Source organism: Exophiala xenobiotica, assembly GCF_000835505.1.
Source record: "Exophiala xenobiotica strain CBS 118157 unplaced genomic scaffold supercont1.5, whole genome shotgun sequence".
NCBI classification, from domain to species: Eukaryota; Fungi; Ascomycota; class Eurotiomycetes; order Chaetothyriales; family Herpotrichiellaceae; genus Exophiala; species Exophiala xenobiotica.
Window position 1 is genome coordinate 339,184 of NW_013562490.1, and position 16,651 is coordinate 355,834.

The window sequence follows — 16,651 nt, forward strand, 5'->3', positions numbered from 1 at the left end:
GTGCGGATTTTGTTCCAACATCCAATCGAGATGCCCTTCACACTTGCACCTGTCGCGTATTAGCACATGGGATTCCATGATCCTTGATCATAGGATCAACAGGTCCCTTGTGCACAGGCTATATGTCGCTAATAGGAACTGCTGCCGTGCATACGAGCACATCATCCTAGACCAGTAGGTATTTGGATACCTGTTTTGGCATTGACTGGTGCAGGTCATCTATATTAGTACCCAACACCTACTCCGTACTGTTGATGATATATCGGGCTGGCATATTTATTAGCTGGCAGTGCTACGTTGTGACGTGGTCCATCAGTGTCAAGCCAATTCAAGTCCCCAGGGAAACAACCATGGACGCCACCAAGACATTGCCAGCTTCGTGGTATACCTCACAGAATCTGTACCATCTTGAACAACGCGCCGTCTTCTACAAGTCATGGTACCTCGTCGGCGCCGTACCCCGATTCGCGGTCGACCATGAAGTCGACTTCGAGTTCGCCGGCGTCACCGTCGTCGTCCGCCACGATGGCAATGAAAACTTCACCGTGACCAGGAAATCTGATGTATGCTTCTGACCTTTCCATTCTTCATCAAATCACAGGTATGAACTTTTAGTAATTCATGGCGGGCGCACAGGGTCTCGAGCTCGACCACTACCTCACACCCACGGGCCTACTTTTCACCACCGTCGACCCCTCCGCCCCGTCTTTCTCGCAATGGTTCCCGGCATCGCTTCTCGAATTGCTCTCGGGCTACAACTTCCGCCGCCTTCCGCACCGCCGCACCATCAAATACCCCGGCCGCTTCAACTGGAAGACCATGGTCGACGGGTACCAAGAGTGTCTGCACTGCCAGTACACTCATCGGTCGTTTAGCGTGAAATACCCGCCGACGTTTTACGAGGTGCACAACCACAACACCTACAGCCGGCACATCGCTGACCCAGCGAATCCAAACGACGGCCTCTTCTTGTTCTTCTATCCCATCTGCACGCTGAACTTGTACGGCGGTGGGATGAGCAGTTTCCGTGTGTGTCCCGGCGAAAAGGTCGGCGATACGCGCATGGAGTTTGATTATTACTTTGATGATGGCAAGGGTGGGACGGAAGGGTTCGAGGAGTATTTCAAGTTCGTGCGCAAGGTTGCCCTGGAAGATTACGAGTTGTGCGAGGTCGCGCAGAGTAATCTCGAAAGAGGGATTTATTCGCAAGGGGTGTTGAATCAGAAGAAGGAGAGTGGTGTTCTTCGTAAGTGTTCCATTCATTCATTCCCCCCCCCCCCCTTCTTTGTTATATAGCCGAACCGGAAGGGATGGCATGCTGACATTATTTTGTGATGGTGCAGATTACCAGCAATTGACGAGGAAGATGGTCGTCGAGAAGTTCAAGGAGGAAGAGGCCGAGAAGAATGCGCTGACGCCAGCGAGTAGTAGAGCGAGTGTAGGGTATGTGAGTGGGCAAGACGATGTGTCGGTCTCGGCATGAGATGATGGTGGTTGATTTAGCGGTTCTATCAGACATCATGGCTGGCAGTGGCCGTGGTGCATACTATACCATACAGTGCAGATCCAACGCGGTTCTTAGAAGGTGACTTGCTCGAAGGTGTCGAAGCAGAGTCTGAGGTATTCGGATTGACGAAAGACGCTGGCCTTTACTTGCCAGCATTGTTGGCAGATAGTATCTGTCTCCATACGTTGTCGCCATGCATGTCCATTTCGCGTCGATCATTAGGTAGCATCTGTCTCCATGTGCTGTCGCTATCCGCATCCATTTCGCATCGGTGGTCGGGATGGGCCACCTGGAACGAGAAGAACCTTGCTGATCTCCAGGAGTTCGGTCACTTGTTGGTGTCTCTAAAGGCCGCCAGATCCAACTTCGTCTTTGGTATTGAACGATTGTCATCGCTGCCTCCTGCTCAGCAAGTAAGCTCAAACCTCATCTTGTGCTTGGGCATTGTCAGCCTCGTGTTCTCTCTTTCCCTCGCTCTCATCTTTTGCCTTTTCGTTCGGTCCTTCTTGCTTCTTCTTCTTCTCTTTCTCCTTCTTCTGCTCCTTCTCCTTCTCCTCTTCCTCTGCCTTGTCAATCTGCTTCAAGATAAACGCGATGGTCGCATCCCGCGCTTTATCCAATTGTCGCAACCTCTGCAACGGCATCTCACTATAGTCCATCTTCTTGGCCGGCGACCCCGGACTATTAGTACTAGCAGTCGCCTGCGTTGGTGTCCCCTGATTCGCCAGTGTACCGTCTTGTAGCATATCTGTCTCGTGTTTGGCCGTCTTCTCAGCCAACAACCCGCGCAGGACAACGATACTATTATCTCTCTCGGCGAGCTGTCGTGCAAGTCTTGTCCGTTCGGCCACAAGTTGCGCTTCTTCATCGCCGCCGCCGGCCATCTTCTGTCGCTTCGCTTGCCCCTCGGCCTGGCTCTGCCTCGCCTTCCACTTCCCAATCGCCTCTCTCGCGACATTCTCGATGTGCGTGAACCGGACCGGGCCGAGTAATATCCCGCCATACCAACGCGCCACGACGATCGTTCCTTGGACGTCGAGGTCAATCAACACCCGCTCGAGCCGCTTACCAGCATACTTTTCGCCGTCATCGTCCGAGCCAGTCGTGCATATTGTCTTGCCGACTCCAGCGGCAGCCGGACCGAGCCCCAGCGTCCGTTGATTGGAGGGCCGGCGCCATGCGACCATGCGATGGTCTGCGGCAGCAAAATCCGGATGCGTCTGGAACGCTTTGACAGTGGATGTTAGAGACTTGCTCTTGGCTGTTTGGCCGGTGGAGGATGCCTGTGGACTTGTGAGTGGGTGGAAGTGAGCGGTAAAGGTTGACGAGCGGTCCAGGATCGGAGCGGAAATGAAGACCTCGTTGCCGTTGCCGTTGCCGCTGTCGTTCTCATTCTCATTCTCATTGTCGTCCTGATGCTCTGCAAATGGACGCTTTTGAGGCGTCGACATTGGGGCCTGTTGTTTCGATTATGCACCGAGGCAGCGTTCGTGACATCTCAATTCGTGTCAAGTCCTGACAGTCCCGCGACGACCCAACAGTCCAATTCGATGCGCTTGCTAGTACATCGTTTTAGTAAGGAGCTTAGTCTGTGGACATCTACCGCGGCTTACTCGCGGACTAGAGTTGATCTAAAGATGACAGTGCAGAGTGCGACATCGAAGGAGCCAGCACGATACTAGTAATGGGCTAATTGCCGTAGAGAATTGGGCGGTTTTAGGTAATCTTCGTCGATTAGCCTAGCACACCAGACTTGGTTAAGTTAGTGTCCAGGTTAGTCATGATATATTCGTGACGAATATACCTTAATCCAACCGGGCTGCCTTACTCTTCTCCGACACGGTGCACATCGGATATACTTGATACGAGTACTACCAAGGTAACAAACTACTTGACTAGTAATGAATCACTTACTTCGAGATGTTCATCTATGAGGACAAGCATACCCTATGCTGCTACTGCCTATTTCAACATCAAGCTCAAAGTGCATCGCAGAGCTATTATGCTGTATCATTGTACATGAGTCCGAAAGTCAGCTTTTCAGCATATTTCCATCTCCTACTTCAGGCGCCTCTGTGCAACCGCTTTGTACCCTCTTTCGGCACTCGTCATGCTGGCTTTTGATCCGAATCCCAATCCGACGACTTTGGCAGCATGGGTCTGTCCGTCAAGCATGGCCCACTGGTGAGCCTGTCTTCGGTCTTAGCGCTAGTCAAAGACTCTGGGCCAGTGTGTTACCGTTACCCGTTGCTCCGTTGGCAACGGTTGGGTGCCGAAGGACGGGTGCCGAAAGATGGTCCATGTTAACGTAAAAAGCCGACTTATGACCATGAGCGCATTAGTGCTGTCATCGTCAAACCGAGACGTGGATGATTCGCATTTGATTAAGTATTAGAAACTCCAAGTCCGAGACCGCCCATTGAAATCACTCCTATGGGCTGCTGTTGTTAAGGGGTTTAGATCCCGTAAAGTCGTGTCTTCCTGAACAAAGTCCATCGTCGACATGATGTCTTCATCATCAAGCTGTCTTGCTTGAAGTGGTGGGTCCTGACTTGGTATCCACAGCGTCCGAGGTGATTGTGACAATCGTACAGACAGTCCCCGATCTTCTTCTTCCGGAGTCTACTGGGATTGGCATCAGATTCAGGAGGTTTTCAGCAGAGGCGATTTCCCTAGAAACGGCAAAACCATTCGACTTGCCCTGAACCTGACCGGGAGATGGGCTGAGCCTGTCGGCTGACTCTCCCTGGCTAATGCTCTCAGCCTTTTGGTGTGTGGAGGATTCCATTTTGCCACCTTCGGACTCTGTGGTCGGATCTGTGACACGGACATTCTGACTTGGGGCATGTGTGATCGACCGTTGATTTTCTGAAGCCTCGTGGTCTCCAGATGCCTTCTGGTGGCTTCCCAAATGCGCCCGATCGAGAGGCTCCTGACAGTCTGACCTCTCCTGGTCCGAACTCCTTCTTGGGACATGAAAGCGAACATTGCTCACCCGGTTGGAAGCTTTGATGGTCTTTGACCTGTCAAGTGGAGGTCTTCGCGAGTTGGACGCCCTCGACTTCGGCCTCTCTTGAGAAATTGTTCGCTGGCGAGTCAAGGTCGGCTTGACATTGGCCTTGCTTTTCGATGATGATGTGCGCTGATGAAGGCGCTTGGAGAGATTGCTGGCGCCACCGCCGAGCTCAAGCATATCGTTCCATGCGAATTCCTCGTCTTCGTCTGAAGCGACCGCGCTTTCATTGTTGGCATTTCCATAAAACCTGCATGCCTTTTCCATCTTTCGCTGGGGGTTCGCGGCCATCTCCTGCAATTCGCTGATGACAGCCAGCGGGCTAATCGATGCCGTGCTGGCATGGCGAGAGAATGGTGCGCGACTCGATGGACGAATGGATTTGGTGTCTCCATCGCTGCTTGGGCTTGTCATGCTGGTCTTGGACAAGTTTGAGTCCCTTCGATGTTGGCTTGCCGGGTCTTTGAAAGAGCTTGCTGCACTGGAAGTGGTTGAGGCGCAGAAGCCGCGGCTTATTTTGGTGCCGGTAGTCTCCTCCACTGAACTCGAGCTGACTGAACTCGCAATGCTACTACTCCGCGAGTGCTGCGCTTTGAAGCCGCGCCAGATGTCTGCGTCCATACCAGCAGGAGGGCAATCTCCGAGATGACTGAAAACAAAGGTTTTCATTTCATGGAGGCTGCGCTCAGCACGTTCTAGTTGCCAGTCCCTTGATGCATTCACGGCTCTTCGATATCTTCCAAAGCCTGTCATCTCTGGTAGAGGGATAGTGGGCTGGTCTTTGAGCTTCCATTCACCGTCACAACTGTAGTTTCTCTTCACTTCCTCCTTGCTCAGGTCGTATGTTGGTATGTATGGAGAGAGGTTGGGAAGTTTTTCGGCGAGAGAAGGGACGGCAGGGGTGGAGATGGACCTTGTGCATCCCAGTCTTGGAGCAGAGATGAGAGACTCGTTACGGGGTTTGCGTCGATTCGGATCGGGGCTCCCGTAGATCGATGGTGGCGCTGTCGCTGTCGCTCTCGCGATTGCTTAGCCCTAAGACCTGGAGAGTGGCAGATGGGGACGTGTACTTACAGCTCGCAGCTGGCAGGGTCGGCTCATTCGCCACCTCCTGCACGAGTCTGAGCGACTCTCCGACTGTTTTATACTGGCGCTCGAGCTTCTTCTGATCGCTCTTCTCGGCCACACCTATCCCAGATCCGCGTCAGTTTGAGAGGTAGAGGACCCAGTCGACAGAAAATGCACCCACCGCGACCGACAATCCATCTAGTTACTTGGTCCCAATTTACCATGTTTGCAATATCGTGATTGAAGGCGAGGTTGAGAGGAAGAGTAGTTGGCGTGGTGGTAGTTCGACAACGATGGCGACGGTCGCTGCTCATGAGAAGGCGGTTTTCGATAGAGGCAGGAGAGCTCGGAGAAGAGGCAGTCGATCTGATTGTCGTCGACGGCTCTGATTGCAGTGGAAAGGGTACAGTGAAGGAACATTACAAGGTAAGAAGACTCCCGAGTAATGCAGACAGTAAATGGGTGACTCGTATGCATGCCAAAGCTACAACAAACAGGCAGTGAAACGAGTGTGAATAGTATCAGGAAGAGGGTGAGGCAGTGGGTGAGGCAGAGTTTGCAATTCAACCTCACGCCCTCATCCATTGATGGTTGTTTTCGCAGTTGCAGCTCGAGCTTCGGTGGAAGACTTCCTGCCGCTTCTTCTTGTCTCTTGTCTCGACCGCTCTCTGCTCGCAGCAAGGGCGACTTCAAGTGCACAACGAAGAGATCTAGAACGTCTGCCGGCGTCTCAGAAGTCAGACAAGTCTCGCTCAGCCAGGAACGCCGACGACCATCATCATTACACCGTTGTAAAGCCCTACAGTGTTCAGTGGCTGCCAGGTGTGTGTGTCTGGCTTCACACATCTACCAGAGTCGTCGAGCAACGAACAGCAAACTTTGGACACCACCACTCTGACTGTCGGCAAGACACAGTAAAAGAAAATCATTTTAAAAAGGAAAAGACCCGAAGGTGCAATACCTATCCTCTGAGTACCCCAACAGTCTCTGATTCTACCTTACAAGCTGGTATTTGCCAGTGGGTGGAACATGTTGCACAAGTCCCGTTGCAAGGTGTGAGTCGTACGCATCTGTTCTTTGTTTGACACAAGCGAACGACATATCATACCGTCTACACCCACCTTTCGTTTACAGTTTGATTCTCAATGTTGTCATCTTTAACGACACAAAGCCATGGGATTGTGGCTGTCATCCATCAGTAACAGCAGGTCACACACCGACTTCTCATGAGACACGTACCAGACTTTGTTCAAGCAAACGCTAGGCGGCGTCGAAGGCCAACACTAACCTTGAATGTTTCCTGAGAAGATCAGAGCCGACACGTCCCTAAATCTGGCCATAGACTGGCTGATTGACCTCGGCTAACCATGTTCGAATGTTTGTCCTACCTTGCCCGTATTCGCACCGAAGATCGCCCCAGCAAAGAAGGTGACAAGACTTTTCTCTCTTTTCCGCTGAGCCACTGCGAAGAGAGTGATTCGCCTGTTGGGACATTGATATCCGCATGATCCAATCCAGGGTGTCCTGTGACAAGCCAGAAGACGATATCAATCCTACTCGTGTAGCAAGCAGAGCGACAGAGGATCCGAGGCTTCATCAGCATGTTGACCAACTGCACCTGGAAGCGTCAAGAATATGGCACCAGAATGATGAATCACCAATGGCGATCACACCTGCCGCGTCAATCCTGGTCAAAGACGCGTTCGAATCTGGGAACTGGGAGAAACCCCCAGATTCAGTGTCTAGCTACTGCAGAGCTGAAGCCATTTTGGGCAATACGGGACGCAACCAGCCGTCGGACTTCGCTTCCGACACACCCCGGTGGTCCTTTGAGCCATCCAATGCTTGGTCGACAACGATCAGCCTGGCAAACGGACAGTGACAGGTATGACAGGTGTCGAAGAATACCACGCATTCTGGAGTTTGACAGGGTTTGGGGATGTCCACTATTGCAGTTTGTCCAACAGGGAGAGACAAGAATATCAAAAGCAGACAGCAGGCCGTCGGGTCAGCTAGCACCTTTACGCCTGTCTTCGTTTTACGTCAGCTAGGTGTCACCAAGTGCCATAAATACTGGAATTAAATCGACTAAAACATGTCTCATAAGACACATGCAGAGAAGGTGTATGTATCCTCATCCTGGCCCCAAACTAGCCAGTCCGATTCAGAGGATGACTTACCGTGCACAGACCACAAGCAAACCAACTCTGCTCAGAGCACCCAAGATCGATCCTTGCACTACTGCACAAGCATGGTGGACTTCGCATCATTTCTCGATGCAAGCTGCTCTAGTGCCATGCTTCTGGCAATGGCTCTTGGATCTTGGTTTTCCCCTACCACGACGTCGCTTCTCACGCCAAATCCTTCCCAATTGGTTCCGGTCACCACATTAACAGGCCTCCTATCTGGGATACCGACATGCCACCACCGACCTCCAAATTCTTCTTCACAGATAATGCTAGGTCCGGTGACTAGATTTGCGGCTCCAGCCGTGGTTTCATCCTCTCCAACGATGGCCGTGGCTCGTTTCCGGGCTTGGAGATTGTATGACATGTCCTCACCACCGGAGACGGTTCTCTTACTGGTGAGGAGGAACAGAGGTCTCGATTCACCGAATGGGTGAGTGCCTTTTGGAAGTTCGCTTGTAGGAAGGGTCGAGTATGTAGATTTCACAACACCGTCCCAATCCACAAAATCATGTAAATGAACGGGACCCTCGGGCAGGAAATACGACAGGACGAAAGCGACCGTTGAGGGATGACCACCACCATTCCTGCGCAGATCGAGCACTAATGCGTCTGTGTCGGCAACTTGAGAGACGATATCGCCAATTGCCTTTTGGATCTTCTCGTATTCTCTGGTCACTTCTGGTGTCGTTGGTACAAAGCCGTCGATTGGCAGGAAGCCGATTCTGTGATTTTCGATTACCTCCACAGAAGGTTCACCGAGGCCGAAATTCATACCTTTGAGCCGATCGAAGAGGTCGGGTGGTTCTCTCAGGTTGTCGCCGTCTCCGCCGTGGACTCCTGGCGGGGGTTCGGCAAATATGACTCGAATATGCTGGTCGTTACTCACCGCGAGCATGTCTTCGGTCAATCGACGGGCCCAGATGTCAGATTCGGCGTAGTGATCGTATTCTCCGCTCGCTTCTCTTGCTTGAAGGTCCTTGATCATCTTGTCTCCAATGTCTGGGAAGATGTACCTCTTCCGCACGACGTCTGCGATTTCGTCCAGCACCATGTGCCTCCGCTCCGTTGTCAATGGTGCCAGAGCCTTTCTGTAGTACTCTTTTTTGTCCTCTGGAGCATATTTGATTGGGGTAGGAATAGGATGGATCTCGAATTTGGACACAGGATAGTCCTTCTTGGACAAGTCTACCTTCATGGACGCCCGAGCAAACTGTGGTCGCTTCTTCTCACGAAGCAGGACGTTCACGGTCTCCTCGCCTTCTTTGGTACGCTCCTCCGGCACTTGCTGGATCTGCATGACATGGAAACCGCCAGTGTGCGTTGAGAATACCATCTCTCGTTCGATGCCGGCGAGATCCTCGCTAGCGACACCATATGGGAAATTGTCTACATGGTAGCTGAGCAGAGCGTCACGGTCGCCGATATTGAACACTTTGAGCCAGGCGTTGAACTGCTTGGCGGCCGGAGTACGGGCTGACGCCCAAAGCATCCGATCAGGCATGATTTTTGAGACTTCGATACCGCTGAGTGGCCCTTGGAGCAGGTAGTAGAGGCTTAGAGCGACGGCAAAGGGCATAATGTATGAAACGAGAGCCATGGCTGTCGTAGGTCATGGCTGGTCTTCATGATTTGACCACAGTCCTCGAGGAATAGTCAACACAGGCCTTATATACATTGAGAAGGCCATATCTACGATTGTTGCCTGGACCCTAACGGCATTTTCCACCTACGGAAGGAGTTGTTGGTGGTCGCTGCCAGGCAGGATGCTGCTGCGGGGTGTGCATGAATAGACGGTTTCGGCATAGCTTTTCGCGCGTACTCGTATCGGGCAGACCTTCCACGACCATTCACTATCACGGTGATGCATTTTGTGTCCAGCTGTGTCAGGTCGACTTCGGCGAAGATTGTCTGATAGTCAAGAGGGTTGAGCAATCTGAAAAGCAAGTCGCTGAGCACCGATGTTATTGTGCGGTAATGACAATCGCAACGTGGGCATCACAGTTGGAATCTGTGCCAAGTATCCCGTCAGACCAGACCAATTATTAGGTTCCCTCGCTCCCAAAGTGCGACGAGCTGGAGAGAGCTCGCAATTCCAACTGGCGTTTCCTCTACCATCTTATCTATTATTGACAAGATTGAATCCAAGCATTCCTCCTCACAGGATCAAATATTTCTCTGCCTGGATAGGAACAAAATAAGTTTGTCACTGGCTGAGAGAGTCCGGAGCTAGTGCCAGCTCTCTCACCGTAATTTTCGCCGAGTCTGGCTCGGCAAAGTTGCACCAAACCAGAATTTCTGTGGCTCCTCAATAAGAAGCACGCCATTGCATCGACACGTCTCTAAAAAAAAACCTTGATAGAGCGGCTCAAGACCTGAAGAAGGAGAAGACTACTAGTTAGTGCTGCCGGGTCCTGTTCATTTTCATTCGATAGATCCAGCTTGTTCACCATCACCCCGAACGGACAAACAAATCATGGCAACGTAAGTCACACCTTCACTGCTCTGGATCAGCGTGAGGCAGGACAGCTTTGTCTCAAAGGGGGGAGAATCAATGCTGTCAGGCCAGGTGGCATTGCTATGCTTGCAAGGCTCCTTGATACCGCCCTATGTTTGGTCTATACTTTCACCCTCTGCACAAGAACAGATCGTCCTCTCATCCCTCAGTTACTCCATCCATCTTCATCACGTGTAAGAATCAACCAAGCATATACTTACAAACGTCCCAGCAACATCCACTACCACCCGACGCCGCTGACGGCCGATATTCGCGCCGGTCTCCGCCAACAAAAGGGCCTGACAATCTGGCTGACAGGTCTCTCTGCGAGCGGCAAATCCACCATTGCCGTGGCTCTCGAACAAGCCTTGCTTCGCAAACCCTACGGCAAAGCCGCCTACCGCCTGGACGGCGACAACATCCGGTTCGGTCTGAACAAGGATCTCGGCTTCTCGCCCAAAGACCGCGAGGAGAACATCCGCCGCATCGCCGAGGTGGCCAAATTGTTCGCGGACTCCTGCACGATCGCCATCACAAGCTTCATCAGCCCCTACCGCGCAGACCGAGATCTTGCGCGCAAATTGCACGAGGCCGAACGTCCCGGCGGTGAGCCCGGCTTGCCATTCGTCGAGGTCTGGATCGACGTCCCCGTGGAAGTCGCCGAGCAGCGTGACCCCAAGGGACTTTACAAGAAGGCGCGCGAGGGCAAGATCCCCGAGTTCACCGGTATCAGCGCACCGTATGAGGAGCCTTTGAAGCCCGAGATTCATATCCATTCGGATAAGACCAGCGTGGAGGACGCGGTCAAGATCATCGTTAAGTATCTTGAGGACAAGGGCTATTTGAGCGCGCCGCCGGCGGTGGACGACGAGTCTTGAACTGGTCCATTATCGTGATTTTCAGAATCCGAAGATGCCAATCTGGCTTGGTTGTGGACGGGCCATGGACGACGGACTAGAGACAAGAAAAACATCATGAGGTACAATATTAGAGAACCAATTTCGGGAATATAAAGGTATCTGGGTGCGACCCATTGATCTCCGAATATACTGTAGACAGTTCTTTGCCCATCTACAGTAGTTCATAACATCTAAATGCACTGGTGGCCACTTCGGTCTGACCCACATTTGCAACGATACTCGTTACTTCTTCCACTTCCTCTCCTTGCTGGACTCATTTTTGGGCTCATTGCGCTTATCCGTGAATGCATCGACCCCTTTGCCCCAGTCACCAGCCTTCCTTCCCCATCTCATCATTCCCCAAGCATGTTGCCAGCCAAACTTAGGTGGAGGCGAAGCCGAGTTCCGAAACGGCGACGCACCATGTCTAAACAACGAATCCGTCTTTGGATCGCTCCCGTCTGCTGCTCTCGTCGTCTTTGAGAATAAATTACTCTCCGCTGCTTGTTCTTCTCCTTCTTCCCTGGCGAGTCTTTCCGCCTCGTCCACGAATCTTTCCCACGTCCGCCCTTCTTTCCCGATGGGCCTCCACCAGCCCATGTCATCGTGCATCACGTCCACGTTCGCGACAGGCACTCTCTCATCCCACCACCTTCGTCCGCACATTTCCCAAAGCCGACTCCTTGCTCTCTTATACGCAAACCGTTCATCCTCCCCAGTCAAGGCACTCGTCGAAGTAAAATCAGGCCCCTCGCCCACTTCATGTCTTTGCACAGCTTCTCCGACACTACTCGCCCTCGAGATGCCCCTGCCGCGACCATTTCCGTAGGTCGGTCCGAAATCCGCATCTTCATCTGCCAACACGCTCCGCCTGGACGGATCATGCAGGCTCGCCGTAAAACTTGGCTCTGACTCTGGTTCAAAGACTCTTACGTTTCCCTCCGTGTACACCGACACGTTCGGCCGAAACGGCGCCGTCGAGTCCTGGTAGATCTCCGAGAACGCTTCGGACGTTATGCTATCGCTCTGCTCAGCCTCGACAGTTCCGGCTCTTCTCGCGCCCCTGGTTTCCGGGAAGAACAGTTTATCAGGCGGTGCAGCGGCCTCGATAAGTAGCCGACACCGAGCCTCGTACAAGGCGTCGAGAAGCGTGATGAATCGTCTCGCTTCGTTCTTCTGGGTCAGTGTCAGGACTGGCACGTCTGTCAGAATGAGCGTGTGGAACGTCGAGCATAGAGATACATAGTCTGCTGGGCCCAGGTATGTGGTGCACAGGGCGGAGAATGTCGATTTGAGAATCCCGTTGTAAGTGCTCGGCAGGTTCAATTGCCTTGCGTAAATAGTGAGTGTTGTGGGCGTCCACTCGTCACTCGGGTTCAGCGTGCGTAGGTCAGTCTCGAATGACGACGAGGGAGTCGAGGGGATCGCGACGTGGTAATGTGGTGGTGCATCTGCCGACAGTGCAGCGTCACCTGCTACCGCCAATGTCGAGCCCGTCGTAAGTGACCCTCCATCCCCGTCCACACCAGTCGTCGCCGCAGTTTCGCCTACGAGTCCTTCGACCCCATCTTCATCCGCATCCACACTGACAAGCTCATCATCCCCTTCTCTCCTCCAGTCCTTTTCCCCCTCCATCTCCCAGACCTCACACCTCGCCCTCAACACCTCCAGAAACAAGCCAAAATCCGTCTTCGCGCTCCTCTCGCCTTCACTCTCCCTGCCCAGTCCCCATCCAAGCCCCCAAATCCCACCTCCACCACCTCGTGACCTCTGCAACCCGCCAAACTCGATCCCCGCCGCCTTACTAAGTTCCTCGGGCATCCGATTACTACTTGCCACCAACACCCCGCCCAAGTGGAAGAAGCTCGTGAGAAAAGATCCGACAAGCTTACTCGCCGTCCGGTCCGGCATCTGGAATTCATCCAGGAATAATATCGGACTGTCACAGATGGTGTCCCTCGCCAACGACAATATCACATGCTCGTGATCGTAAATCGTTTGTTGTTGTTGGCTGCGGCCGAATAATGACCAACCAGTACTAGTACTACCAGGTCTTGTGTCGTAGTGACGTTGCCCACTCGACTCCCGTGCAGAGCGTTCCAGACGGGCAAGTTCAATGCGCCGGTAGAGGTCGAGCATGAAGGTATTAAAGTGCCAGCGGCACTTCTTGCGCGACGGGAGCGATGTGTAAAGGAGGTCGAGGAGCATGGACTTGCCCCGGCCGACTTCGCCGTAGAGCAGGAGGCCGAGCGGCGAGTCGATTTGCAGAGCCGAGGTGTGCAGCGGTGTCGTTGTCGTCAGGGCGAGCGTGGACGTGTCAAAACGGGTGGAGGACAGGAGCGTGGACAAGACACTTCCTCTCGACCTTGACGAAGACGGAGACGGAGACGGAGACGTGCGGTGTTCTGAGGACCGCGCAGACCTCTGCTGGGAGCCATGGTCTTGGTTTTGGTCCTGCTCTGCGTTCTTTCGCAAGCTGCTAGTAGCAGTGGAAGAAGGTGAAGTTGAAGGTGAAGTCGAATTCCGCCGACCAACGCTCCGGCCGATCTTCTCAAGGCGATATCGATACTCAACTTCGGGAGAGTAGTCTTTGAGTCGGAAGTAGAGCTTTTGTAACTGTAATGCCAGTCTATGCTGTGCTGGGTCGGGTTTGATTTTCTTGGTCGCGACCAGCGCGCGGTACAGGACAAGTGGGTTTGTTATACTTAGACTGAGATTCGCGGGTGGTCGGCGAGGAGATGGCATTGATTGACCTTGATATCGCTTCTATGACACCCAATCTCTCAGAGGGGTTTAATAGATCAGAGAAGAGTAGGCTTGAGAAGGGCGTCTCAATATATATTACGAGAAGAAAAGGAAAAGCCCGTCTACTACTCGTAGGGAGGAGAGCATAGAAATCCAACGTGGATTGCACAGTAAGTGCTTCCTAAATGATATCATTTCCATACTAGTATCTCAAAATGAGCGTCCAAGGCAGATATGCTCCCCCGAAATCCGTCGTCGGCCAGCAAGCTGGGCCACACATAACACTACCGCGGCGTCGTATTTTCCGCTTTCGACTGAGACTGAGACTGAGACCGATACTGCAAGTACCTGGGAGGAAAAACCAAGAAGAGCACCCGACGCTCGATTGAGACTGAGACCGAGCAAGTAAGCCGCAAAGAAATCAAGAGACAAGTGACCCGAAAAAAGAGCACACGATCGCTCGATGTGTTCTGCCAAACCATAGCAAAGAAGTTCAACTCCCACGTTGCCGCACCGCCGAGTGCTTCATCCACCAGCTCAAGATAGTCCAGACTTTGGCTCGCGTCCCTTCACTCGGAGACTCAAAGGCGTATTTGGTGTCTTTCCTAACCTGCCCTTCGCCCCAGTCTTCTTCTTCGGCCGACCGCCTCCGTCAGCCGCGCTGGGGGGCGGGGCTCCCTCGATCCATCGGGCAATAGCTGGTGCTCGAGTCTTGTCGAAGAATATGAGGCCGTTCTCAGCGAACTTGACCCGACACAGCTCTTTCATCGCTGCCTCCTCCTCCTCAAGGGAATATGTTTTCTGTGGGGCTTGCAGTCTGTCCTTGAGAATCTCCTCACTCATACGTTGCTCTTCATTCGCGGTTAGCTGGGCGATCTCTCCTCCTTTGACCGGTCGCTGCTCCAGTTTTACGACATCCTTTGGCTGCCGCGGCTTCGAATCAAGATTGTGCCCTGAAAGCGGTGCACGAGTACATAGGTCTTCCCAGCTGGCAGACAATCCAAGCCAGTTTCTCGACCGTCGCAAGATTTCGACCCAGTCAGCTTTAGCAGTAGACCGAGAAGGCAGAAGCACGGGAGAGCTATCACAGACTCCAACGATTCTGGCGGCCATGTACGCGTGGCGTAGCAGTTCCTTGGTCGAGGTCTGAATCAAGCAGTGGCACATGAGAATTAAATGAACAACGTCCGGCAGAAAAGGATGGTAAGTGACAGCTTCAGTAAACTCAGGGAGCGAGAATTCTCCCGGCTTTGCAGGGGTCCCCTGCTCGGGAGGGTATGGAGGCAGATCCGCTGGGTAGACTGCCGCGAAAAGGGTGTTCAGCGCGTAACACGGGGGTTTAGGTATTGGCGGCAAGGGCTTCTTCTTCTGTTGATCTTGCTGGTCCTCGTACTTGAGGATTGCCTCTGCAAGGCCCGAGTCGGGGGTATTATCGATGTCAAAGACTCGTTCGCTGCGGGATCGCCTGCCATTACCAAGACTGGCCGAGCTTATCCTCGCCAAAAATGCTTCCGTATGCTCCGCTGGCAGCCCGGGAGTATATTCCAGGTGTGCCAGGAAGGAGGTGTAGTCTCGCAAGGCTCGTTTAGCGTACGTCCGGACGAGTTTTCGTGCCTCGGAGCGAGCCCTTGCCTGCTTCTTCTCTTCGTCCGGGACGTTCTCTGTCTCGCCCTTCAACTGCGTATTGACTGGAGATGTGCTGCTCTGAAGCGCGGGCTCGACGTTGTCGCAAGCAAGGGTCAAGTACGCACTAGCACGGTGAAAGAACAACTGAGGTTCCAGGCTGCTGGGTTGATCCTTCTCCTCCACTTGACCTTTCGACCGATCTCGCGTGAACATCGCAGCCTCTCTGGCTAAAACCACTTCCCTCTCCTCAGTCGGGTGTGAGTGGTATAGTCTGTACACTGCTAAGCCTTCCGTACAATCTCGTGCTGCACCCTCGACGTCGTCTAGGAACATTCGAGCGACGGCCCTAGTCCTGAAGGCTGTCGCCTCGGTGGGTTTCTGCCGAACCACCTCATTCAGCGGGTCGAGACTTGTGTACTGTGCCATGGCCTGAGACGGCATCTTTTCGTGGAAGAAGTGGACGTATTGGGCATCCGGATCCTGCGGGTTCTTCTCCAAAACGTACTTGGCTACATCTTCCAACGCCGACGCTCCCTGCATCATAGCCACGCTCGAGGCGACTTCGTCCAGACTATATGCTTGGGCCAATCTCTGTGTGGCTTGCTCGCGCATGCGGTGTTTTCGTTCCCGACTCAGCTTTGCACTGCCGCCTCCTCTTGATAAACCTATACCCAGTAATTCTGCGTCTGCTCCATTCAGGATTCCATTGGTCGCATTCACGGAGGACTGTAGAGAGGAGGAGGTGGTGCCGTTGGCGGCTCGGACAGCCAGGCTCGTAGCATCCTCAATGAGTCTTTTGATCTTGACGAGGTCGAAGAATACAGCTGGGTCGATTGGCCTGGGACGTGGGGTGTGGAAGTTGTTGACTGCGAGACCTTCGAGAACATCTAGGGGCATGCTATGCCATGGCCCATGGTAGGAGGATATGTATCGCAAGTGTCTGCAGGATCCATTAGCCCTGGTGACGGTTGCGAGACTCTCAATTTGGAGTCATCGATCATGGATTTACTTGTTGCGACATATCAGCAAGGGAGGAAGCCCTTGCGAGTCCAGCGGAAGTTCGCTGGTACCGGATTCTTGTGCTGGGGAGACCTTTGGTTTGTGGGTCTC

At 53.1% G+C, this 16,651-nt stretch overlaps 7 protein-coding genes across 7 annotated transcripts; 2 read left to right on the forward strand and 5 right to left on the reverse strand.

Moving 5' to 3' along the window:
* The first annotated feature begins 172 nt into the window (after positions 1-172).
* PV05_07823 (uncharacterized protein) lies at positions 173-1,746 on the forward strand. Its single transcript, XM_013457291.1, has 3 exons — positions 173-563; positions 637-1,246; positions 1,344-1,746. Exons 1-3 carry the CDS (start codon positions 255-257, stop codon positions 1,481-1,483), a joined length of 1,059 nt encoding a protein of 352 aa, XP_013312745.1. The 5' UTR covers positions 173-254; the 3' UTR covers positions 1,484-1,746.
* Positions 1,287-3,147, reverse strand: PV05_07824 (uncharacterized protein). Its single transcript, XM_013457292.1, has one exon. The coding sequence runs from the start codon at positions 2,956-2,958 to the stop codon at positions 1,927-1,929; it is 1,032 nt and encodes a 343-aa protein (XP_013312746.1). The 5' UTR covers positions 2,959-3,147; the 3' UTR covers positions 1,287-1,926.
* An 878-nt stretch (positions 3,148-4,025) lies between these two features.
* On the reverse strand, positions 4,026-5,812 carry PV05_07825 (uncharacterized protein; the record flags this gene model as incomplete). Its single annotated transcript, XM_013457293.1, has 3 exons — positions 4,026-5,530; positions 5,595-5,708; positions 5,770-5,812. The coding sequence occupies 3 exons, from the start codon at positions 5,810-5,812 to the stop codon at positions 4,026-4,028; spliced, it is 1,662 nt and encodes a 553-aa protein (XP_013312747.1).
* Positions 5,813-7,826: 2,014 nt separating this feature from the next.
* PV05_07826 (uncharacterized protein) lies at positions 7,827-9,406 on the reverse strand (the record flags this gene model as incomplete). Its single annotated transcript, XM_013457294.1, has 1 exon — positions 7,827-9,406. Exon 1 carries the CDS (start codon positions 9,372-9,374, stop codon positions 7,827-7,829), a length of 1,548 nt encoding a protein of 515 aa, XP_013312748.1. The 5' UTR covers positions 9,375-9,406.
* A 650-nt stretch (positions 9,407-10,056) lies between these two features.
* PV05_07827 (adenylyl-sulfate kinase) lies at positions 10,057-11,392 on the forward strand. Its single transcript, XM_013457295.1, has 2 exons — positions 10,057-10,258; positions 10,504-11,392. The coding sequence occupies exons 1-2, from the start codon at positions 10,251-10,253 to the stop codon at positions 11,147-11,149; spliced, it is 654 nt and encodes a 217-aa protein (XP_013312749.1). The 5' UTR covers positions 10,057-10,250; the 3' UTR covers positions 11,150-11,392.
* On the reverse strand, positions 11,349-14,036 carry PV05_07828 (uncharacterized protein). Its single transcript, XM_013457296.1, has one exon. It carries the CDS (start codon positions 13,913-13,915, stop codon positions 11,414-11,416), a length of 2,502 nt encoding a protein of 833 aa, XP_013312750.1. The 5' UTR covers positions 13,916-14,036; the 3' UTR covers positions 11,349-11,413.
* A 416-nt stretch (positions 14,037-14,452) lies between these two features.
* On the reverse strand, positions 14,453-16,438 carry PV05_07829 (uncharacterized protein; the record flags this gene model as incomplete). The annotated part of the gene is made up of 1 exon (XM_013457297.1): positions 14,453-16,438. The coding sequence occupies one exon, from the start codon at positions 16,436-16,438 to the stop codon at positions 14,453-14,455; it is 1,986 nt and encodes a 661-aa protein (XP_013312751.1).
* Between the last annotated feature and the right edge of the window lie 213 nt (positions 16,439-16,651).